Genomic DNA, 25,524 nt, shown 5'->3' with positions numbered 1-25,524 from the left:
GAGAGCGCCAGCCATTCCAAGGAGTGCTGTCAGTGAGGTCCAGCTGGAGTGTGGGCCCTTGGCATGGGCCCCGCCGTGCCTACCCTTGAACCCGGATCTGCTTCTACCTCCCTTGCTGTGGGCACCTGAAGACGGAGCTTCTGCCCGCTGAGAACAGGGCAGCTGCACGTGTGGGGGAAAGGATCCTCCGAGCGATCTGGTCCCAGGCTTTTTCGGGCTTCAAAGCCACGGCCGACACTTTTGAACTGGGCCAGCCAAGCAAGCTCACCTGTTGCTCCCATCTCTCAGTCTCCCTCTGCCTCAGCAGAAAGTCCTCGGCCAGGGCCACGACCTGGGCGCAAATCTCTGGGCCGCGCTCCTGGACCCAGCTTTCCATTCCCGGAGAAAAGAACCGCCGTGGCTTCACTCAGAGAGGTTCCAAAGCAAAGACGAGACCAAATGGGAGGAAGAGCGAGAACAGCAGCCGTTATTTCCGCCGTTTTCTACCAAGGAGCTTTGGACAGCACAGACAGCCGCCCCATCTTCATCTCATTCCCACAACGATCCTGTAAGGTAGGCTAAGCAGAAGAACATAAGAGGAGCTGTGCTGGGTCAAGTTAAAGTCCAGCATTTTGTTCACAGTGGCTGACCGGTTGCCCACAGGAGACCCACAAGCAGGACAGGCGTGCAAAGGCACTATCCTGCCCATGTTCCCCAGCAGCTGGTGTGCATAGGCATGCTGCCTCTGGTACTGGAAGCAGCACAGAGCAATGAGGACTAGCAGCCACTGAGAGCCGCCTTGTCCATGAATTGGCCCAAACCCCTTTGAAGCTGTCCAAATGGGTGGCCGCCACCAGTTCTTAGGATCGGAATGCCCATAATAATAGCATCAACCACCTGCATCCACAAGAGAAATTAATCTGAAATGTTTGTTTGTATTAGATTTTTATTTTTTACCCCACCCCATTAGCCATAAGGACGCCTTACAAATATCTGCAACTTTACTTGCTTGTGAATCTCCCTTGTTATTCTTGCCTCTTTCCCTTTGAAGGTTTGTCCACTGTTACACTTTTGACTGTAAGCTCTTTGGAACAGAGTCCTTTTTAAAAACTTATTACTCTGTAATACAGCCTTTCTCAACCTATTCTCTTCCACCTGTGAACAGGTTTTGGGATTGTGAGGGTTGTGAGGGCACATTAGGAAAGATGCTATAAAATACATTTTTCTAATCAGAATAGCATACTGTAATTTAGTAATTACTAGTAATAATTAGTAATTTAGTAATTATTTATTAAAATACTTATATCCTGCTGTTTGAGTTATAGATAAGAATGTAAGACTGGCTTTCATATAATACTTTTGCAAGGGTTGCTATTCATATCCTAGAGACACGGAGCACTTTTGACTGGACAGAGGCCTTTCTGGGTGGGGAACATGGGAAGCCTCAGGACAGTTTTCGGTCAAAGCATGCATAAGCACCTCAACCCCACCTCTTTCTCTGCTTCTCTCTTTCTAACTCTACAGAGTTGTGAGAAAAGTGAAAAGTGAGCAAAACCATTTGCCAACACCATCTCCCTAAAGAACAGGATAGGAATATGAGTAATACATCTGTACAGAATTTCTCAGGCTTGAGATTTACTTGAGATTTTCTTTTTAAAGGGACCCAGAGTTTTGATACCTAGTTCTGAAAGCTGTCAAAACTCCCTTGGAAAGGTGTGTGGAGAAGTGTATATTTGCACTTTCCTGAGCACCTACATGAACTTTGGGATAGAATTAAGAGAGGAAAAACTTGGAGCATCTTGCTGCAAAGGGATATTAAAGCACCCGTCCCCTTTTTGCAATGAAAGGTCACAAACACCCTTGGGTTTTCTTGATAGCTCACATTCTGATGGCTGTCACAAAGAACCAAAAGGGGCAGGCAGAAATGTATTTATAGCATTCCCCTTAGCATCCTTCTCAACATTACTACAGTTGAGGCTTCAAGGCCTCTACAGTTTGAAGCCAGATTTTTTTTTTAAACAATGGGGAAACAATTTTTCGCTCAAAAATATTGGGGATGGGAGGAAACAAGCTGGAAACAACAGCTAGCCCTTCTAAGGTGACAGCCAACATCCCCAAAGTTTGAAAAAATGGTGAAAGACAAAAAAATAAAATAAAAATGAGAAACCCTGATCATAATAGGGGTGGGGGGAAGCCAGTGTCTGCTGCCCCCAAGTACCACTTGGGTTATTTGGGTATAGCTGGCACTGGCGCTCACCCAGAGTAAAGTGACAAGGGAATTTTACTTGCTCTGAGGCTTGCTAGTTAATTACTCCTACTAATGATGGGGTTGACAACCCCTAGGACATGCCATGGTTTGTTGGGGTGGCTTGTTGCCCATGCTGCGCCAGCCTGTAGGCACAGCACAACAGCCCAGCATGGGCAGCAACCCATGATGTGCTGAAGCAGAGTCATGGAAGCGTTACATCCACTAGTGTCTGCCAAGATTAAGATGCTGATAAAAGGCACAGAAGTGAGAGCCGATAAAAAGACTTTGGTCCAGTTCACACCACACAGCTGCCTCCCACATGCCCACCACTCCTATTTAGCAATCCACTAGCAGCTCTTCTGTAGGATGTGGAATTCGGCATTCAAAGCCCAAAGCACTGCTGGGTTAACTTGTTTAGCCCTGAATTTGGCTGACATGCTCAGCAAGCAACAAAGGAGCTCACGGGTTGAAGATTCAAAGCAGAAGTGGCAGGTCCTACATCTACAGCTCACGGGTTATTTAACCCATGGGTTGTTGTGCTGAATAAACCTGGCAATTGGCTGATGATGGCACAAGGCAAGATTCAGTAAAGAAAGCAGGTAATTCTAGATGAAAGTAAGTCAGATTTTAAAAGAATATTTCTTTCTTACAAGGATTTATCCATTTTTGAAAGCGATCACAAAATTCCACAATGGTTTAAAACCACCTTCCCCAACCTGGTGCACCCCAGATGCATCCGATTGCAATTCCCATCATTTCCAGCATGCTGTCAGGGAATGATGGGAGTTGTCATCCAAGGCATTTGGAGAACACTAGGCTCCTGAAGGCAGATTTAACAAATAAAAAGGGATACAAACAAGAACATACAAAATAAAAAATGAATCCTGCGCATTCTGAGTTTGGGCTTTATTTTACATGTGCAAGATCCCCCGCTCGTTTTGGCGGGCTGCGATCCCCCGCAGGGCCCCCCTCGCCGCTTGGCTTGCCTGGCCCGGGGCAGGTGAGGGCGATGGCGGGGTTGCTCGTTGCACCTCGCTTCGCCCTCGCCGAGCACGTCGCCCGGCTCGCAAGCGCCGCCCGCATCCACTCACCTCCGCGCCGCAGCACGAGCCGCGCCTGCTGCAAACGCAACTTTCCTTGGGGGCGAATCTCTGCAGCCCAAGCGGCCCGAGGGCTGGGGGGAAAGCAGTGATATTAATGATAGTAATCGATAATTATTCCAAAGGTGGGGGAAGGAACTCCATAAAACGACCCGTTTCCTAGCGGGTTCGGGAAAAGGCCTTGGCAACATACAGCTTCCTTTGCTCATGGCAAGGCCTCTCTGTTGGAAACGCAGCTCTGTCGATTTAACCCTTGGGATATCTTCTCAAGCGAGGACGCGAGTCACGGGGAATGCGCCCATTCAGACGTGCCTACGACACTCCCCTCCCCCATACCAAAAGAAAAAAGAAAAGAAAAAAAAAAAAGCCGAGATTGGGAAATGCTTTTCCCCGATTGCCGCCATTTCTTCGCAACCTGGTCTTTCTTGGGAGCCTTCAACATATCTGCAGCCAGAGGTTATCCACGATCATAGGTGTCTGTCCCTGAAAGCTGCACCTGTTGGACTTCTTTTCACCGCTGTTTTGAATGAGTAATGTTTGGGAAAGAAAGAAAAAAAAGATTTTAAAAACAAACTTCCTCCCAATCACACCAAACCACTCAATAAGGGGTCCTTCTACGGTTTCCCATGGTTATGTATACTTCAAGTATAGAACATTAATGGAGATAATTTTTATGTTAATGAAGAAATATGATTTTTTAACAAGAATCATAGAGCTGGGAGGAGTTGTGCGATCATCTTCTAGGCCCACCCCCTACTCAGCGCAGGGTATGACTATAACATCCTTGAAGGAAGGAGTGTGGCCGCTATTTAAATAACTCCAAGGAAAGATCCCTCCCTCATATGCATGCTTCCTGAGGCTTTTCCCTCCGTTGCTATTCATCTCTTCCTTAGGGTTATGCCCAGTTTGACGTTTCACGAAGTTCCTTGCTACAGCGTTAGGAATCCAGGCTGTGATCCCTGTGGCCGTGCCTGCTAAGAGACAGCCCAAATCTCTATGGAGGCCCCAGTATGGCTCCCTAAGTTCCACTACAGCCATATTGCTCTGACAGTGAGGAAGCTTTTCCTGATGCCCAGCCTGAATCACAGCTTGAATTGATTATTCTGTTTCCTACACTCTGGGATCAGCAAGAAGAGATCTTGACCTTCCTCTCTGTGACAGCCTTTGAGGAACATACAGAGGGATATCATGTCCCCTCTCAGTCTTCTCAAGGCTGAACATGCCCAGTTCTCTCAGTCTCTCCTCACAGGGCAGTGTTTCCAAACCCTGGATCATTTTTGTTGCCCTTTTCTGTACTCTTTCTAAACATGAGGAGTAGGGGAACTACCACTTTTTGTGATTTGGAAGCAATACTTCTGTTAATGCAATGAAAAATAGCATTGGCGGCTTTTGGCGGCTGCATCACATTGTTGGCTCATGTTTAGCCTATTGATCTTATTACTCAGACCTTTTCATTTCTGTTGAGCCACATATTCCCCACTGTGTATCAATGCATTTGGTTTCTTTTTCCTACATGGAGGACCTGACACCTGTCCCTATTGAATCTCGTTCTCTTGCTTTCAGGGCACCTTTCAAGTTTATCAAGATCACCCTGGACCTTTATTCTGTCTTCTAGGGTGTTCGCTATTCCACCCAGTTTTGTATCATCTGCAAATCTGATTATCTTTCCTTCTACTTCCTTATATAAATTTATTTATTTATTTAAAACTTTTCTATACCATCCCATACTTAGACGTCTCATGAATAAAGATGTTGAAGAGCACTGGGCCCAGGACTGAACCCTGTGGCATCCTACTAGTTACCTCCCTCCAGTTTGAGAAGGTGTCCTTGATGAGCACTCTTTGTGTCTGATTTAGCAGCCAGTTTTGGATCCACCTAATAGATTTTTCTATCTATTAGAAAACCCTGGGTTTGACCGTTATGGGAGAGGGAGAAAAATGTTTTCTCTACTTTCTCCTCACCATGCATTATTTTAAATTTGTGGGTTATGAACTATAATAATGTAATTTAATTTTATGTTTAAATTATTTTACTTCACACATTGATTTTATTACATTTTAAGTGCCTGCTTTAATTACTCATGTGATTTTACTTATTTTACTGTACTAATATTTTACTACTTGTATGCTGCATTTTACTGGTCCATAAGCAAAATAAAGTAACCATAGAATCATAGAAGCATAGTAGATTTGGAAGAGGTCATTGGGTCCAACCCCTCCCCAGTGCAGAACTCCAACTTAAATTAACCCTCTTGGATGGCTGCCCAGTTACACTAGAATCTCCAGTGTGGAAATGCCCACCATCTCTCCAGGTCACTGGTTCCATTGTTGCATTGCTTTAACATTCAGGAAAGTTTTCTTGATATCTAGCTGGAATCTGGCTTTCTGCAACATGAGCCCCCTGGTAAGTATGTTCAACTAAACTCTCCCTCCCTTTAATTCCCAATGATTTGGTGTGTGAGTTTGTGTCCATTTTCAAAGAACCTTAGGTGACGTTCATGGAACCCTTCCTCTGTTTTATCATCACAACATCCCTGTGAGATAGGTTGTGCTGAGAGTCTCTGACTAGCCCAACTTCACACATTAAGCTTTGAAAATGAAGAAAACTGACAGGAAGGAAATTGATGCATTTGAAACATGGTGCAGGAAAAATGCTTTGTGGATACTCTGGAGCAGCAGAAAGACAAACATGGGGGTCCTAGATCTGATCAAGCCAGATGACTTGATGGCCCATAAAAACTTTAAATCATGTTCTCAACCTCTAGTTTATCCTAGTATATTAGTGAAAGGGAAACGAAACACTAGTCTCCACTGACATAGCTGTGCAATTCTGCTAAACCGCAACACAACTGCAGCAAAAAAACATGGAAAGTTAATTTCAGTTCTTGAATCTTACTTCTGCAAGGAACCCGGAAGGAGAAGTAGTCAATACGGAACCTCATCTAAGAAAGCCCCAAGTCCACGTCTCTTCAATATTCCAAGCTTTGAAATCCACAGGAGATACGTATGTGGGAGAGGTCCATGGCATCTGCTGCATCTTCCCAGGAAGATGTTACCATAAAAGCAAAAGGGAACAATCTGTTACATGTTCTCGTAACCCAACACTCAACTCTGTGGTAGCATAAAAACCGCATAACAATTACGCAGAAGCTACTTTGAGTCGCTGCCATGACTCCTCATGGTCCTGGCCATGAACATGTCCTGACTTCAACATCAAAGCTGTCTTTCCACCTGCCTCCTCTTCCACACACCTCTCAAGTATTTGCGATGCTTTTGACTTGATAATGGCGAAAGCTTCTCCAGATATTTGTGCATTTTTGGTGGTCCATCCTCTCCCAGAGTTGGATTACAACTCCGATCAACCTTACCCATTGGCATTACTGTCTAAAGCAGGGGTGGGCAATTAATTTTCCTATGGGGCCACATGAGAAACTTTTTGACAGTTGTTAAGGGCCGGACCAATACACTTTCAGCTCTGCTCAATATATATCTCTATAAAAACAGTAAATGAAACATTACAATGATACAATGAAAATGTGGAGCACAGAACAACACTAATGAATATTCACAAAAACATTAACATTACCTGAAAAGCAATAAATTCAATTCAATTTAGCAGATCCTTCAAAATAAAAGCAGTGCTGTTGTATTGCTTGCATCAATATTACAACGATATATATTTGCACCGACTTTTAATGTGCCAGTGACCTCATGCGGGCCAGTCAGGGTCAGCCATCGGGCCGTGCAATGCCCAGGTCTGGTCTAGACCGAATGAGAATTGTTATCCAACTGTTTCCCACCCAGGGCGACATAATGGTTGGAGCGTTGGACTGGGCTTCTGGAGAGCTGTATTTGCATTCCCCCATGTCCATAAAATTCACTTTGGGCCAGTCGCCAATTCTCAGGCTAGCCAACCTCACAGGGTTGCTGTAACGATAGGCTGGAGAGCAGGAGGGCCTTATTAGCTGCCTGGGGTGCTTTACAGAGAAAGGCAGGATGAAATTGGTAGGAACTGAGACTGCTATTGTCCAAATGTGGATTTTGTAATGATCCCGCCAGAAGTTTTGGCCTCCAGCACCGTTCTCTTTGACTGCTGGCTGGGGCAGATGGAAGTTGGAGTCCCAACTGGAAAGACCCCGTTAAGGGAAGGCTGCCAGGGGTTACTCCCTCCCAGAGCCTCCCCTTTCCGCAAGCGCAGTTGCCCCCCATGCTCGTTCACTCCATGCAGCATCTCTTCGCCCCTCTGCTGCCTCTCAGGGGCTTTCCATCAGGGAGTCAAGGGGTTAAAGTGGCCGAGGTCTGATTCCTAGACGGGCAGGGAGAAGGAATCTCTTTCAAGCCGCCGCCGAATTCCACTTCCTGCCCCCTCCGCTCCTGCTGCTGCTGCCGCCGCCGCCGCTGCCTTGCTGGGGACAGAAGCGACAGCCCTTTGCATGCATTTGTGTTATCGCTGCTTTTGTGCCTTCTAGACTGCAGGTCTGCAGGGGCTGCAGAACGACTGGAGAGGTGAGTTCAGAAGGACGGGAGAGAGAAAGACCACAGATCAAAGGGAAGAGAGGGCCAGCTAGCGAGAGAAGCGGCACAAAAGGGCAGGAAACTGGGACAGGAGCTCTTGCAGAAATGCAGCCCCTCCCGAGAACCTTGCTCAACCCGGGGCCCTTTAGGCTTGTTGGACTACAAACCCCATCGTCTCCAGCCAGGTGCATTGGAGATGAGGGGGGTTTGTCGTCCAACACACCTGGAGACCACCAGATTGGGGAAATTTGGAGGAGGGAGGTGCACTTCCGAACACTGTACAGAATAGGGAATTTTGGTTGGTGAAGTTTTTCCCATGATCCTGGCTTGCATGGCCAAAATGAAAAAGGAAAGTACAAACAAACCGTGCTGCAACTCGAAATCCCTCTTCTCTGCAATTGTTGAAAGTGCAGCAGGTCTTGTTGGAGGCAGGAGATGCTTAACTGTTTGATGGAGCAACAGATCGTAGTTTATCTTGAGTCTAAATGGTTGCCCAACAAACTCTACTGTCTATACCAGCTGCACTGTTCTGGTTTCTGGAGAAGTGTTGGACTCCACCCCCAGCCAGCAAACCCACTGGAGTTTACATATTGGCTGGGGATAATGAGAAATATAACCCAACAGAAGTGCCCAGCATCATGATGTGGAAGGCTGGCCTATGTTGACAGGCTGTGAGTCTTACGGCATTGGGGAATGAATTTGGGAATTATTGAGTGCATATCAGGTGCTCTGCCACTTGCTCATGGCCTTTTCCTAAAGATTAAGTAGGAGGCAATTCCTCCCCTCTTAACAGAGTTTTGTGCTAGTTCTGCACTGCAGTAGATATCTTTCCCACAGCCGAATGAACCTTTGCAAGGTAGCTGCAACCTTCACGCAGCGGGGTAATCACATATGTACTATCTTGAAAGCTTCAAATTATACCTGAGAATTCATGTGTTTAAATCCTTCTCCATATGCTTCAAAATCTTCTCTGTAGATAGAAAAATAGCTTATCGGGGAAATGGCAAGGCAGAAGTTATTATCCTGATATGCTAGTTTTCTATGAGCAAGGATTTGTTTATCTATTAGGATGTACATAAGCTTACCCTGATGTAGGTCTTCAGCTGTAGTTTGAAGTAATATAGTCCAGATAGAAGCTGTTACTGTACCTTGGTCTTGTGAAGCTTGTGAGAAGAACTAGATCAGTATATCTTTATGATCATCACAATTCCTCCTCGAAGATACTAAATCATTACACTACAATATAGAACTGGGCAACCTAATTTCAAAAGCCAGCAGTTCAGACCTCTAATAAGTGATCTGTCCTTCCCTGGTAGCCTGATGGTGGGATGAAAGGGAAGGGGGGGAGAGATATAAAGAGAAAGAAAAGGAATGGCTGCAGCCACATTTGTTTCGCACCTCTCTTACTGCTGAGTTTGCCCACCATCAGCAGGCAACCCGCAACAGATTAAAAAAAAATCTTCACCTCTGCCATTACTGCTTGGGACCATTGCATCACGTTTACTAACACTGCATTTCTTCTTCCAGGGCTTGACAGTCCAGAATTATTTTTAAAATGGAGGAGCAAGACGTGGCAGGACCCGAAGAACTGGGGGAGAGCTTGGAGGAGGTGGAGGAGGTAGGGAGAAACCATGACGCTGCCCAAGTGGAGGCGCTCACAAAGTTTGTGGCTAAGGCAACTCCGCAGTATGTTAAGCAAGAGCTGGAGGAGGGGCCGCGACGGGGCTGGGACTCCCAGTGGTCGGAATTCCTCAACACGCCACGGTCCGCTCGGTGCAGATGGGAAGACGTACCAGCCCAGTCAGGGCTCAGCTCGAAAGCATTCCCAGCCTCCGGGAGAGCAGCCACAGAAGCCACGTGCCGCCAGCCTAGAAGAGAGTACGCGACCCAGACGGCAACGGGGCCCTGTGGCAAGGCCCACGAGGCCTACCAAAGCCTGGGCTCCTCTGTGGAGGTGAAGGAAGAGGCTCCGGAGGACACTGCCCGCGATTCGGAGCGGCGGCGGCAGGGCTTCCGGCAGTTCTGCTACCAGGAGGCTGCCGGGCCACGAGAAGCCTTCAACCAGCTCTGGGCGCTTTGCTGCCATTGGCTGAGGCCAGAGAGATGCACCAAGGAGCAGATGCTGGAGCTGGTGACCCTGGAGCAGTTCCTGACCATCCTCCCTCCGCCCATGCAGAGCTGGGTCCGGGAACGGGGCCCGGAGAGCTGGGCTGAGGCAGTAGCCCTGGCAGAGGACTTCCGGATGAGGCAGCCTGAGGCCGTGGGATGCCAGCTGAGCCTTCCTCAGAGAGCCAGAGAAAGGGACCGTGGCAGGCTGGCGTGGAACGTCTGTGTCAGAGCCCACGTTGAGCCTCCCTGATAAGAACTGGGGGACGGGGTCGGGGAAGAGTGGCAGGGACCCCATATTTGGGGTCCCAGGCTCAGTTCCTGGGGCCTGACCAGTTCAGGGCCTTGGGGAGCAGGGAGGGAGGGAGGCCTGCAGTGCAGCTGCCGATCAGAGCAGACGGGTTGGCCACTGGGCCATCCTGGAATGAACCAAAAGCCTAGAACAGCCTTCTCTCATCTGCCATCCCCTCAGACATTTGGGACAACAGTTTCCATAATACCTGAGAACTTTGCCATGCAGGCTGGAAGTGGCAGGTGTTAAGATGCACAACTTCTGGAGGGGCCCAGGTTGGCAGAAGGCTGATGGGAGAGTCCCAATTCAGTCACACCTGTGCTCTGGAGAGCTAGTTGAAGCACCCATCTGCCTCGGTATCAGGCAGATTCCAGCATGGGCAGGAAAAACCCCTTCCTCCTCCTCCTCCTCCGCTTGGCTTGGCATAAATGCCATGGAAGATGCAGTTCTGTCTCCTGACAGTCTGGTCGGCCATTTTGTTCTTTGCCTCCGGCAGGTCCAATGCCTTGAGCTGGCTTTGGTGTCACGCGTTGCTCTCCCTTTTTAGCCTTAGAACAGCCCTGTGTCATAGATCAAGGAGAAAACAAATTCATAGGGGTCCTCGGCCTCTTTGGGCTGATGGACTGATCTGTGTAGTGTAATGCTAGGGAAAGTTGAAGGCATGAGAAGAGGAAGACGAACTACGAGATGGACTGATTCCATAAAGGACGCCACGGCCTGGAGTTTACAAGAGCTCAGCGGGCTGTGACAGACGACACTTGGGGGCTTTCATTCATTAGGCTGCCATAGGTTGGAGAGGACTTGATGGCACATAACAACAAAGCGTGAGATACAGAGGTCCTGTATAAAGAGCAACATATAGGTCAACATCCCAGACCTGCTCACAAACTTTAAAAAGTAGGGGACAGCGTTGCGGGTGCTTTCACAAAATGGTTGCCTTGCAGGTAGCAGCTGCCTCTTCCTGCAGTAGCTGCCATGGGTGCGCATGGCCAGAAACACTCATTTTCCAGAAGGCAAACTGGTGAGCCAAAAAAAGAGAGGATAATACATGCAAGAACCTAAATTACAAGGCAGAAGCGGGGCCTGAAAAACAAAAGCAAGTCACTCTTCTGAACCCACATAAAGATGGTGCTGGAGATTGCAGCATGTTAACCGTCCAGTTAATATATCTTAAGAGAGAAAAGTTGGGAGGTGCAAGGAGCCAAAGGCTTCATGTTGGAGACCCCAGGACTAGCCTAAAGTTGCATCTCTCCCGCTCTGGGTCTCTCGGTGTCTAAAGAAGTGTTTGCCCGTTTCTGTTCCAGGTGCAGGAGCCTTTGGAAGACCTGGCAGCTGCTGCTGCTCCTCCTCCTCCTCCTCCTGCTCCCTCCTCCTCCTCCTTTGAACAGGATCCATCAGACAACACGGTGAAGCTGCGGTTTGCCAGCAGTGCCAAGAAAGGGGGTGAGAAACGGACTGCTTTGCCAAGCACGAACCCTCTCGGAGCTGGAATCCTCTAACTCTCAGGGGCTGCAGCTTCCGGATTTCCTGGCGATTCAGCCAGACTGACTGGGGCTGATAGGAGCTGAAGTCTGGAATGCACTTTGGACCCCACTGTTTCGTTGCATGTTCCACTCCCTTGTGTTTGCGTCATTCTGTCAGGTGGAAGTTGCGGGGCTCAGCCCATCACTAGCTTGCTTCCTTTCAGAGGGCCAGTGATAGAGTCAAGTTTCCTGGCGGAGTGTTTCTTGCAGGAAACGTTCTTGTGAAGGAAAATGCAGGGCCTGCTTTGAATACCTCCCTCACCACTGTACCAAACTCATCCTGAAGGATCCTGTGCCATGCAGCAGTAGAGCAGGCCAACAAGATGGCTTTTTGAAGGGCCCGGGACTCATCAGGAGTAGCCCCATCAGCACTGCCTGATCTGTTTGGCCAGGGGTCCAACTTGTGGACTCTGCATGCAAGGCTCCTGCTCTGCCGCTCAGTTACGGTCCCTCCACCAAAGAAGTTCTGTTTTCAGATCTTCCCCAGGTTGAAGGGGAGACATGCGGGAGGTGTTTAAAATAATGCGGGCATGGAGAAAGTGAAGAGACAAGCGTTTTTCTCCCTTTCCCATAACATTTGAACCCATAAAGCTGATTGTGGGGAGGTGTAGCACAGATAAAAGGAAGTACTTTTTCACACGGCATAAACTATGGAACTTGCGGCCATGGGAAGTGGTGAAGGCCCCCAATCTGGGCGGCTTTAAAAAGGGATTGGGCAGGTTCCTGAGGGAGGAGGTTCTCAGTGGCCACAAGCCCTGCTGGCCACGTGCTCCCTCCTTTGTCAGAGGCAGCCTGCCAGCCCACCTCAGTTGCTGAGGAGTTGGGTAGACCCCCCTCCTGCTGGAGGGCTCCTGTCGGCAGCTGCTTTGCCTCCGGGCGCACGTGGTGCTGGACTAGATGTGCCTGGGGTCTGACCCGGCACGGCTTCTCTTAGGTCCTTCGGTTCCTAGATAAGAGCATAGCTCGCTCCAGGTTGTTTCAGCAACCTGTTCTCATGCCTCAGCCTACCTTCCCTGGATCCTGCTAGGGTGGACACCTGTATGATTCCGATGCCAAGGCTTTCATTGGCTGTGCTTATGGATCCCAAACTGTAGCAGCCAATCATAAGGGAGTGGCATAAACATGAAGGTGGAACCTCAGAGTTTGTGGTAGCGCAGGAACATCTCTGTGAGGATGCCCCTTCACCAGCACAGAGCCCTGGGAGCACAATGCAGCTACGAAATGCTGACTTCGGGTGGGGAATTAATGATAAATGCGGCAAGAGTGGAACGGAGTTGATTGAGTGCTGCTTGCAATGCTCCACACTGCCAACCTTTCATTGCAGTTCCTGTTTTTAATTTGTCGTGTTTCTTTACCCTGCAGTCCTATATAGGTCTGCCCAAAATTAAGTACTGTGGAGTTTCCTTCTGGGATTAAGGGTGGAGCTTTAATATTTTTTACCTTGCTTTTCAAAACCATTTTTAGGGCAAGTTACATTACAATAAAAACACTTCAGATTTTAAAATTCAGTAATGAAAAATAGAGCTATTTAATTTTTTGAAAGGACAATAATAACCTATAAAGCCCTAAATGGCTTAGGGCCTTGTTACCTGAAGAAGTGTCTCCTTCCATATGTGCCCATCCACCCCTTAAGTTCTGGGGCAGATGGCCTTCTCCAGGTGTCCTTCCTGAAGGAGATTAGGAGGGTGACTACTTGGAGAAGGGCCTTCTCTGAGGTGGCACCCCGATTGTGGAATTCGCTCCCCAGAGAGGTTTGTCTGGCGCTGTCACTTTATTCTTTTCAGTGCCAGGTCAAAACCTTTTTATTTTACCAATGTTTTAAGAGCTGACTGTTTCAATTGGGGTTTTATTATTAGCTAAATTTTAGGACACTGTGGGTTTTTCCCCTTATATTTTGTATTGTTAAACCTTCCGAAGACTTTGGTAATGCGACAGTCTACAAAAGTTTATTTATTATTTATTAAAACATTTTTATGCCGCCCCATTCGCCGAAGCCTCGGGGCGGCTTACAACATAGATAAAACAATAAGTTAAAATATCCATATAAAATAATCTTAATTAAAACACACATTATAAAAGTTTTAAATAAATTAATGAAAACCTTTAAATACTGGGGTCTTAAAATAACAATCAGATTGCTGAACAACCTTATTGGGTTGCTTTGACTCATGAGCCTCCATTCTTCTTTGCCAGGATGTAATCAAATGACAGAAGAAGGAAACCTTCACCTGAACAAACCTGAGACAGTGGAACACAATGAGACCATGCTGGGAAAAGCCAAAGGAAATCTCTTCGCCATTCGTGATGAGGAAGAGATGATACCTAGGAATCAGCCAGAAGCCGAAATTCTTCAGGAAAAGCATTCAGGACAGGAGACAGAAGGGGCTTTGCTTCATGAGGAAGGTGCTGGAAGTGTGGCAAACAAAGAGTGCAAGACCAAAAGGGCATGCACAGAGTGTGGAAACCTCTGTGAGGTCTTCGAACTTCCCACGAGTCAGAAAACACAGGCAGAAGAAGAGTTTTACATATGCCCCCGTTGTGGGAAGACCTTCAAAAACGGGGCATCCCTCACTCTGCGCAAAGGGACTTTGGCTGGAGAAAAACCCTATCCGTGCTCGGACTGTGGGAAAAGCTTTGGCACAAAAGCTTCCCTCCTGAAGCACAAAGGGACCCACACAGGAGAGAAGCCCTACGTGTGCTCTGAGTGTGGGAAGTGCTTCACCACCAGCTCCAACCTGATCTACCACAACATCGTGCACACGGGAGAAAAGCCACACAAGTGCTCGGACTGTGGGAAAAGCTTTCACTGGAAGTCGTCTCTGATCACACACGAGAGAACACACACGGGCGAGAGGCCGTACGAATGCTCCGAGTGCGGGAAGAGCTTTGGCAACAGCTCCCAGCTCCTGCGACACAAGAGGGTGCACACTGGCGAGAAGCCGTACCACTGCTCAGAGTGCGGCAGGAGATTCAACCAGATCGCTTCTCTCATCGCACACAAGAGAATCCACACAGGGGAGAAACCCTATGAATGTTCTGAGTGTGGGAAAGGGTTTGGTACCCGGACAAACCTGATGATGCACAAGAGGGTACACACGGGCGAGCGGCCGTACAAATGCTCCTACTGCGGCCAGAGTTTCAGCCAGAGAACGCACCTCATCATCCATGAGAGGACCCACACGGGAGAGAAGCCCTATACGTGCCCTGAATGCGGGAAGAGTTTCAACGCGAAAGCGCCCCTCATCACGCATCAGCGGACCCACACGGGAGAGAACCTGTACCAGTGCTTCCAGTGTGGGAAGAGCTTCAGCACAAGCTCCAACCTCCTCAACCACAACATCATCCACACTGGGGAGAAGCCACACAAGTGCTTGGACTGTGGCAAGTGCTTCAATCGGAAGTCGTCCCTCATCACGCACCAGAGGACCCACACGGGAGAGAAGCCGTACGCCTGCTTTGAGTGCGGGAAGCGCTTCATTTCTAGCTCAGACCGGACAAAACATAAAAAGGTCCACAGAGGGAAACGCTCAGGCTATGGCGAGAGCTTTGTACATGGCCCAGCACTTGCAGAACCAGAGAGCCTCCAGCCAGGAGGGCAGCCATGCTAGAGCCCAATAATGGTGTCGTGCTGGCAGGCCCAGTTCTTTCAAGGGGTCTGCCCCATTTCATATGTCAGCCCTCCCCAGACTTGTGCCCTCCAGATGTGTTGGATTGCAATTCCCATGAGCCATACAAACTGGGAGTTATGGGAGTCTGAGTCCAGCATGTCTGGTGCCAGACTGGGGGAGGCTGAGTGTGGGCTGGGGGGTTCCGATGCAGGAGGCTTCACAGTTTCTCCCTTGGCCATGAGTAACCTTCCCACTGTCTGCCCCCAAAGTCCCTTTTTCCCTGCTTGCGTTTCTGTACTAGAAAATGAGAAAAGCTGGGAGCACAGGCTGTGGGAAGGGAAGTCAAGGGCAGGAAGAGGTTTAAGAGCCTAAGGGGCGTGTGAGTCAGACTTGCTGCACCAGGATTCCCGAGCGTCATAGCTCAGAGGGCCACGCTGAGTGGCTGCTGAGGGGGCAGCTGCTGCACGCGCTCCCCCTTCCCCACACTCGGCATTCAGACCCACCAGCAACAACCCCTTTATGGAACAGGTTCTGCGGTTCATGCCATAGAAGCTTTGTGCCTAGAGCATCCTGGCAGGCTGGGAGGAACCCTCACACTCTTCTTAGGATGCTGGTGCAGGGACACTCTAGGAATAGGTCTTCTATGGTAGAAACCATAGCACTTGCTCCTAAATTGCTTGCTTTTTGTTGCTGGCACTGACAGATGCTGGAAATCTTGGGGCTGCCAGACCAGGCCTGGGACCTGCCCTTCTCAGACCCCTGCTCTAAACCCTCCCCACCACCTGCAGCCCTCCCTTCTGCTGCTCTCCAAAAAGACCTGGGGAAACATACTATAGTGAGGTAAACTGTGGGAGGTCAAAGACCTTCCCCAGCTTGCCATCTTCTGGATCTTTTGGAGTTTAGCCCCAGCCAGCATGGCCAACGGTCTGGAAGGCTAGAAGTCGTAGTCCAAAGCATGTCCAAGATACCAGATTGGGAGAGACAGGTACCTTCCAGACAGACAATGTGGAAGGCATGATTACATCCTCTTGCTTTTGCTGCTCTGAAAGTTGGATCACCAGCAGGAAGCACTGTTCCCACTGTGCCTGCTTTCTGTGCAAGATGCATTTCTGATTTGGGCCTTGCAGGTTTTTAAACGTTCCCTAATGACCTGTCTTCATTTGCATCCATGCAAGGAAGGGGCATAAAGGATGTTTGGAGAAACAAAGGTGTAAGAAATGGAGGCCAGCACTCTAGAATGTTTCCCAGTCCTCTTGAGCATGCAGTGATTCTTCAGAGAACAGGGTGACCAACATGGAGGCTACTCAGGACTTGAGGGGAGCAGTTTCTGCTGGAGTTGAACTCCTACTGCACTTCTCTGGAAACAACAACATGGACTGGAATTTCACATACTTTCTCTGGGCAGAAACGTGTCAGGCATTGCTGATTATTATTGTTTTCGAAGTGTCCCTGAAGTGGAACCTTGATTCAAAATACCTTGAACAGGCTGAATGTTGATAATTTTTGGTAGGCTACCTGTTCACACATGGGGTGATATTTCCACCTTTTCAGGATGAGCTAAAAGTAGGGAAGGGAATAGGCCCCATGTGACCAGGCACCTGCAAATTTATTAATTTAATGCAGGCACTCATTTTTGTCCCCTTCCGCTGTAGAGTGAGGAATTTCAAAACATCATGTTTTTAATATAGCTATTTCATATATCTATATATATATATATATGGTTCATATATATATTTCGTTTTGACCAAGGCAGCCTGCCCTGAGCTAGGAAATTGGGATTAGGTGGAAGGGTCTTGTATATGGATTAGTTCTAGATTATAAATTAAGATTTTGGTTTCCCCATTATGAAGCTGCATATTTCAACACATAACAGTCCCACATACTGTCTGCATTAGCGGTTTTGGGGTGTACTGTTGGCCATTTGCTAGTCTGGGTGTCCCTGCTTGATGGCTCTTTGCACAATTGAAATATAATTAATGTTGGTGCCCCTTTTTCTTTTAAGGCATAATTCTGTTGTTTCCACCTTTCCACACTGCTCATTTTTATAGCTTGCCCAATATCATGTCTTGTGAATGCAACTTAAGTTTTGTGACGTGCTTATTAAATGATGAGTTGTGGATGTTTCCGTCACTTCTGGAGTTTTTGCTGTATCCTCTTAGCAAATTATGCAAATAAAGAGCTGTTGATTTGTTTTTAGTCCCTGCACCTGGAAAATTAGTATGTTGGGGAGAAGGATTCCAGTTTGGGTTCGTTTACATGCTGGTTTTCTACATGCAAGCAACTGTTTAGCTTGAAGAACATTTAAGAGGTGATGGAGTTGCAGTCTTCAAATACTGAATGGCTGCTGTGCATGGAGGGAACACAGAACACCCAGAACATACGGGCCACTGTAGGGCTCTGTAAACCATTCTCGGGGAGACTGTCTGGCAAGTCTTTTCCACGTGTTTCCCAGCGCTCAGATCTCGTGAACCAAGGACTGGGGGCTCCTTTCAGCCTGAAGGCCAAATCCCGCTTCACAGGAGCTCTCTCAGAAATATCTTTGTACATACGGATAAACACGCCCACCAATAAATGAAAACAGGGGTTGTCTCCGAGTAAGCATGCTGCAGTAAAATTTGGGCCAGTCAAAGCGATCTTTTGGGGATTAGTTTTAGAAGCCAGTGACTGACTCGGAGAGCGCAGGGAAGCCGCCGGAGGAACAGCTGCGCTTTCCCGGGAGAGGAACTCAACGGGGCGCCGCCTCCACCAGGGGCCGCGTTGGCCTGGGGGGAGCCCGCCCGCCCGCCCGCCCGCCAAACCCGCGCCGGTGGGACGCGCGCACCGGCAGCTCGCCGGGGGCCAAGGGCGTGCGCGGTGGCTGCGAGCCGCGGGCTGCGCGGGCCGCCTCGCCTGCTGGGTCTGCGCGCGATCCTCGGGCGGGAGGGCGCCCGGTTTCCCTGGCGGAGGAACCTGGGAACCCGCGGGGACAACCATTGGCCCTCCCCTCCCCTCCCCTCCCGTCTGGACGAGAAAGAGGCCTCATTAAGCGCCCCCTTTCTCCCTCCCCCGCCCCCCCCAAGGAATGTGCTAATTGGGTCTGGGGGTAGCAGAGAACAGAGGAAAGGGCTGTTCGTTCTGGAGCAGGGTCTGGAAAAGCGGCAGCAGGAAGGAGGTAGAAACAAATTGAGTCAGAAGGGGCCTCCCGGGCCATGTAGACTGATCGCCAACTCCAGCCAGCTCTGCTCATGTAACCTCCATCATGTGGTTGCCCGATCTTTCCTTGAACAGCCTTACTTACTTTACCATCTCCTGTGGAAGTCCGTTCCACATCCTAGGAGTCCTAATGTCAGGAAGAACTTCCTGACCTCCAGCCTGAAGCCTGCTCCTTTGAGCAGCCATTGGAACATGTCCGGCCCTCCACTGCTGGGAAGAACAGATCACACTCCTCCTCACTATAAGTCGATAAAAGATCCCCTCAGAGCCTCCCTTCTCCAGGCTGAAAAGACCCCATTCCCCCAATCTCTCCTCATCGGTCATCCCTTCCAACTAGGCTACCATCCTGGTGACCCTGCACTGAACTGAGTCTCACATGGCTATCTCTCTCCTGTAAGGTGGAACTCACAACTGAACACAGTGCTCCAGTTATGGGTGCACCAGAGTTGTGTGGAGTGGTATCAATATCTGGAAACCACGCTTCTGGCTATACATCCAAAGGCAGCATTGCGTAGAGACCTGCCTGGAGAGGTGGTGGGTCCTCCCGCACTAGAGACATTCAAAAAGACACTGGACACCCATCTGCGTGGGATGGTGTGAAATGGTTTCCCACCCAGGGCGACATAGTGGTTAGAGCGTTGGACCGGGTCTCTGGAGAGCCGTATTTGCATCTCAACTTGGCCACAAAACTAACTGAGGCTTTGCGCCAGTCGCCAATTCTAGGGCTAGCCAATCTCACAGGGTTGTTGTGACAATACACTGGAGAGCAGGAGGGCCATATTAGCTGCCTGGGGTGTCTTGCAGGGAAAGGCAGGATGTAACTGGTACTGCACCATTGCACTCATTTCACATGCAAGCAAAGTTAGGCTCAAAATACTACAGTTTCATAGGCTTCACACTATGTGGACCGAGAACAACCAGAAGTTCAGGCAGGGTTTCAAAGAGGCAGAGGAACTAGAGATCAAATTGCCAACATACGCTGGATCATGGAGAAAGCTAGGGAGTTCCAGAAAAACATCTACTTCTGCTTCACTGACTATGCTAAAGACTTTGATTGTGTGGATCACAACCCATTGTGGCAAGTTCTTAAAGAGACGGGAGTACCAGACCATCTTATTTGTCTCTTGAGAAACCTATATGCGGGTCAAGAAGCAACAGTGAGAACTGGGCACGGAACCACTGATTGGTTCAAAATTGAGAAAGGAGTTCGGCAAGGCTGTATACTGTAGCCCTGCCTATTTAACTTATATGCAGAGCACATCATGAAAAAGGTGGGGCTAGCTGAATCACCAGTTGGAATTAAGATTCCTGGGAGAAATATCAACAATCCCAGATGATATCACTTTAATGGCAGAAAGTGAAGAGAAATTAAGAGCCTCTTGATTCAGGTGAAAGAGGAGAGTGCAAAAGTTGGCTTGAAACTCAACATTAAGAAAACTAAGATCATGGCATCCGGTCCTCTCACTTCCTGGCAAATTGATGGGGAAGAAATGGAGGTAGTGACAGATTTTCCTGGGCTCCAAGATCACCACAGACAGGGACTGCAGCCAAGAAATTAAAAGACGCTTGCTCCTGGGGAGGAAAGTTATGGCAAATCTAGACAGCATACTAAAAAGCAGAGACATCACCCTGCCGACAAAAGTGCGTATAGTCAAGGCCATGGTTTTCCCAGTTGCAAGGTATGGCTGTGAACGCTGGACCATAAGGAAGACTGAGCACTAAGGACTGAGGTCTTTGAATTGTGGGGCTGAAGGAGACTCCTGCGAGTCCCTTGGACCACAAGGCGATCAAACCGGTCAGTCCTAGAGGAGATCAACCCTGACTGCTCTTTAGAAGGCCAGATAGTGAAGATGAAACTCAAATACTTTGGCCACCTAATGAGAAGGAAGGACTCACTGGAGGAGACCCTGATGCAGGGAACAATTGATGGCAAAGGAAGAATAGGACAGCGGAGGATGAGGTGGCTAGTTGGGGGTCACTGAAGCAATCTGTGAGAGCTTAGGTGGACTCTGGGGGATGGTGGAGGACAGGAAGGCCTGGAGGAGTGTTGTCCATGGGGTCGCGATGGGTCGGACACTACTTCATGACTACCAACAGCAAAATTGGTACAAACATTAACTGCGATTGTCCGAACGTGGATTTTGTAATGATCCCACCAGATGTTTTGACCTCCAGCACCGTTCTCTTTGACTGCTGACCATGCTGGCTGGGGCAGATGGAAGTTGGAGTCCCAACTGGAAAGACCCCGTTAAGGGAAGGCTGCCAGGGGTTACTCCCTCCCAGAGCCTCCCCTTTCCGCAAGCGCAGTTGCCCCCCATGCTCGTTCACTCCATGCAGCGTCTCTTCGCCCCTCTGCTGCCTCTCAGGGGCTTTCCATCAGGGAGTCAAGGGGTTAAAGTGGCCGAGGTCTGATTCCTAGACGGGCAGGGAGAAGGAATCTCTTTCAAGCCGCCGCCGAATTCCACTTCCTGCCCCCTCCGCTCCTGCTGCTGCTTCTGCTTCATGGTGGGGAATCCAGGACTAGCCTAAAGTCATCCAGTGATTCCAGGTGTTGTGTCTCTCCCCGCTGGGTCTCTTGGTGTCTAAGGAAGTGTTTGCCCATTTCTGTTCCAGATGCAGGCGCCTTTGGAGGACCTGGCAGCACCTTCCTCCTCCTCCTCCGAGCGGGATCCGTCAGACAATACGGTGAATCTGCAGTTTGCCAGCAGTGCCAAGAAAGGGGGTGAGAGAGGGGCCGTTTTGCCAAGCATGAGTTCTCTGAGCTGGAATCCTCTAACTCTGGGGCTGGAGCTTCCGGATGTCCTGGCTGTTCAGCCATACTGACTGGGGCTGATAGGAGTTTAAAGCTGGAATATCTGGAAAGTCACCAGCTTGGGCCAGGCCATGTTAGGGTCTGAGGTATATGCTGTAGCTGTAGAGACATTCTGGTTTATATAAATAGCTCTTAAGAGTTAGCTCCACTTTCTATGTGTCTGCTCTTATGTCTCCGGGACAATACCAGAGGTAGGTAGTAAGAGCAGGCAGGGGGAAACTCAAGCTTGCAGAAGAACAAGTTATCTTACCAGTGGGGTGGGAATCCGAAAGGGGCCAATCTCTTCAGCCCTGCCATTTCTAAAAAGACCCATGAAGACCGAGCATGCTCAGTCCCGCAGAGAGATGACTATTGACAGAAGAAATGGAAAACCATCAAGGAAAGGGTGTGGAAAGGAGCGCTTTGGACTCCACCATTTTGTTGCATGTTCCACTCCCCTGTGTTAACCTCATTCTGGCAGATGGAAGTTGTGGGGATGAGCCCGTCCTTGGTTGCCTCCATTCAGAGGACCAGCAATATAGCCAAGTTTCCTGGGGGAGTTTCTTGCAGGAAACTTTCTTGTGAAGGAAAATGCAGGGCCTGCTTTGAATACCTCCCTTACCAATTTGTGACATCTGTGTGCAAAGCTCAAACTTGGATAACAAATTATAATACAACTGAACTAACATATTAGTTCTATATGGAGGGCTTTCTCTGCGGTGGCGCCTAAGTTATGGAACGCGCTCCCCAGAGAGGTCCGCCTGGCGCCGTTGTTATTTGTTTTTCGGTGCCAGGCAAAGACCTTTTTATTCAAGCGGCATTTTAACTGTTAACATTATTGGTTTTATTTGGCCAGGGCGGCTTATTTTATACTGTATTGTTGTATTTTAATTTAATATTTATATTTTTAATTTATATTATAATTATTTTAACTGGATGATGTGAGCCGCCCCGAGGCTTCGGCGAATGGGGTGGCATAAAAATGTTTTAATAAATAAATAAATAAAATATTTGGCTGTTTTGACTCATGAGCCTCCATTTTTCTTCGCCAGGATGTAATCAAATGTCAGAAGAAGGAAACCTTCACCTGAACAAACCTGAGACAGTGGAACACAATGACACCATGCTGGAAAAAGCCAAAGGAAATCTCTTAGCCATTCATGATGAGGAAGAGATGATACCTGGGAATCAGCCAGAAGCTGAAGGTTTTCGGGAAAAGTATTCAGGACAGGAGACAGAAGGGGCTTTGCTTCATGAGGAAGGTGCTGGAAGTATGGCAAACAAAGAGTGCAAGATCAAAAGGGCATGCACAGAGTGTGGAAATCTCTATGAGGTCTTTGAACTTCCCACGAGTCAGAAAACACAGGCAGAAGAAGAGTTTTACATATGCCCCCGTTGTGGGAAGACCTTCAAAAATGGAGCATCCCTCACTCTGCGCAAAGGGACTTTGGCTGGAGAAAAACCCTATCCGTGCTCGGACTGTGGGAAAAGCTTTGGCACAAAAGCTTCCCTCCTGAAGCACAAGGGGAGACACATGGGCGAAAGGCCATATGAATGCTTCGAGTGCGGGAAGAGCTTTGGCAACAGCTCTGAGCTCCTGCGACACAACAGAGTACACACTGGCGAGAAGCCGTACCACTGCTCAGACTGTGGCTGGAGATTCAACCAGATGGCTACTCTCATCGCACACAAGAGAATCCACACAGGGGAGAAACCCTATGAATGTTCTGAGTGTGGGAAAGGGTTTGGCACCCGGACAAACCTGATGATGCACAAGAGGGTACACACAGGCGAGCGGCCGTACAAGTGTTCCTATTGTGGCCATGGTTTAAGCCAGAGAACGCATCTCATCATCCATGAGAGGACCCACACGGGAGAGAAGCCCTATACATGCCCTGAATGCGGGAAGAGTTTCCATGCAAAAGCAGCCCTCATCACGCATCAGCGGACCCACACGGGAGAGAACCTGTACCAGTGCTTGCAGTGTGGGAAGAGCTTCAACAAAAGCTTCAACCTCCTCAACCACAGCACCATCCACACTGGGGAGAAGCCACACAAGTGCTTGGACTGTGGCAAGTGCTTCAATCGGAAGTCGTCCCTCATCACGCACCAGAGGACCCACACGGGGGAGAAGCCGTACGCCTGCTTTGAGTGCGGGAAGCGATTCATTTCTAGCTCGGACCGGACAAAACATAAAAAGGTCCACAGAGGGAGCCGGGGGTCAGACTAGATGGCCAAGAGTCCCCTTCTGACTTGTGTTTCTATGTTTCTCTGTGTTTCTATGAGAGCTTTGTGCATGGTCCGATGCTTACAGAACTAGAAAGTATCCACCCACCCAGGACAGCAGTTATATTGGAGAAGAATGATGGAGTGGTGCTGACAGGCCCAGCTCTTTCAAAGGGTCTGCCCCACTTCATGTACTGATTTCCATGAGCCACACTGAATTACGGGAGTTAGGGGAGTCTGAGTCCAGCGCATCTGTGCAGCACCACACTGGGGAAGGCTGATATGTAAAGTGTGGTTTGGGGGTCCCAGTGCAAGAGCCAGGGGGAACACGGGTAGGTGGCTTCACAGTTCCTCCCCAGGTAACCTTCCTGGTATCCCTTTTCCCTTACTAGAAAATGGGAAAAGAAACTGGAAGTGCAGGCTGCGGGAAGGGACGTCACAGGCAGAAAGGGGTTTAAGAGCCTAAGGGGCATGCAGGCCAGACTTTCTGCACCAGGATTCCCCAGCTGCTCAGCTCAGGGGGCCACATTTTCCCACAGTCAGCACTCGAACCCAGCAGCAGCCACTCCTGGCTTTCTGTTCCATGTCACAGCCTCAAGGTAGTTGGCCCTGGTTGCTCCCCAGCACCCTTCATGGATCCTGTTCCTTGGTTCATAGAATAGTCGAGTTGGAAGGGGCCATGAAGGCCATCGGGTTCAAGCCACTGTTGTTGCAGGACACCACGTTACACCATCCTACTCAGATGGCCATAGAAGCTTTGTGCCTAGAGCAGCCTAGCAAGCTGGGAGGAGCCTTCACACTCTTCTTAGGATGCTGGGGCAGGGACACTCTAGGAACAAGTCCTTCGTGGCAGAAACCATGCAGCTTGCTCCTAGATGGTTTGCCTTTTGTACTTGGCAGTGATGGCTGCTGGAAGTCCTGGGGCTGCCAGACCAGGCCTGGGGCCTGTCCTTCTCAGATCTCCATTCTAAATCCTCCCCACCACCTGCAGCCCTCCCCTCTGCTGCTCTTGTACTCTGATTACTTTCTTCATCTGCCAAATTCTGATACCAGCTTAGAGAAAAGCACCTGGGGAAACAAATTTGCAGTGAGGCAAACCACAGGAGGACAGTGGGCTTCCCCAGCCTGCCATCTTCTGAATCCTTTGGAGTTCAGCCCCAGCCAGCAAGACCAATGGTCTGGAAGGCTGGAAGTCCAAAGTATGTGGAAGTTACCAGACTGGGGGAGACGGGTACCTTCCAGACGGACAATCCAGAAGGCATGATTACATCCTCTTGCCTTTGCTGCTCTGAAAGTTGGATCACCAGCAGTAAGCCCTGTGCCCACTGTCTGCTTTACGCACGAGATACATTTCTGATTTGGGCCTCACATCCCTTAATGTGACCTGTCATTTGCACCCGTGTAAGGAAGGAGCAGAAAAGGATGTTTGGAGAAACCGCAAAGTCATGGAGAGAAGGCGTAAGAAATGGAGACTCTAGAAGGTTTCCCAGAGTCTTCTTGAGCATGCAGTCATTCTTCAGAGAACAGAGTGACCAGCTTGGGGGCTCCACAAGGCCTGAGGGGAGCAGTTTCTGCTGGAGTTGAACCCCTAGTGCACTTCTCTGGAAACAGCAACATGGACTAATATGTAGCAAATTTTCTCAGGCAGATGGTGAAGTTACTGGTCATTGTTTTGGAAGTGTCCCTTAAGTGGGACCTTTTGAGATACCTTGAACAGACCTGAATGTTGATAGCTTTTGATATGCTACCTGTTCGCACATTGGGGAGACATTGCCACCTTTTCAGGATGCACTAAAGAGAAAGGAATGGGCACCCTGTGAACAAGGCACCTGGAAATTTGAGATCAGCACCAGTGTGACCTGAAATGTGTATGGATGGATGGTATCTCCAAAACGTGCTCTGACATTCAAGGCCTTGTGCATTGCTCAGCAGAAACATTTATGCA

At 49.0% G+C, this 25,524-nt stretch overlaps 2 protein-coding genes across 2 annotated transcripts in view; one reads left to right on the top strand and one right to left on the bottom strand.

Annotated features, from left to right (window-relative positions):
- Nucleotides 1–25,524, bottom strand: part of LOC123017783 (zinc finger protein 271-like) — a 104,727-nt gene that overhangs the window by 3,244 nt on the left and 75,959 nt on the right. The window lies entirely within an intron of this gene.
- LOC123017814 (zinc finger protein 420-like) lies at nt 10,101–23,705 on the top strand. The gene is made up of 5 exons (XM_044419405.1): nt 10,101–10,167; nt 11,544–11,682; nt 13,956–15,365; nt 21,011–21,247; nt 22,406–23,705. Exons 3-5 carry the CDS (start codon nt 13,967–13,969, stop codon nt 23,581–23,583), a joined length of 2,814 nt encoding a protein of 937 aa, XP_044275340.1. The 5' UTR covers nt 10,101–10,167; nt 11,544–11,682; nt 13,956–13,966; the 3' UTR covers nt 23,584–23,705.

Source organism: Varanus komodoensis, unplaced genomic scaffold (genome assembly GCF_004798865.1).
Source record: "Varanus komodoensis strain SLA01 unplaced genomic scaffold, ASM479886v1 scaffold102, whole genome shotgun sequence".
Lineage (NCBI taxonomy): Eukaryota > Metazoa > Chordata > Lepidosauria > Squamata > Varanidae > Varanus > Varanus komodoensis.
The sequence above is the reverse complement of the archived record's forward strand: the minus strand, read 5'-3'. Positions and strand labels throughout refer to the sequence as shown.

Coding starts and splice junctions, on each gene's coding strand:
- LOC123017814 (XM_044419405.1), top strand. CDS start 13,967: ATGACAGAAGAAGGAAACCTTCACCTGAACAAACCTGAGACAGTGGAA. Junction 15,366..21,010: donor CCAGCCAGGAGGGCAGCCAT/GCTAGAGCCCAA, acceptor ATCTCTTTCAAG/CCGCCGCCGAATTCCACTTC. Junction 21,248..22,405: donor GGGATCCGTCAGACAATACG/GTGAATCTGCAG, acceptor TTTCTTCGCCAG/GATGTAATCAAATGTCAGAA.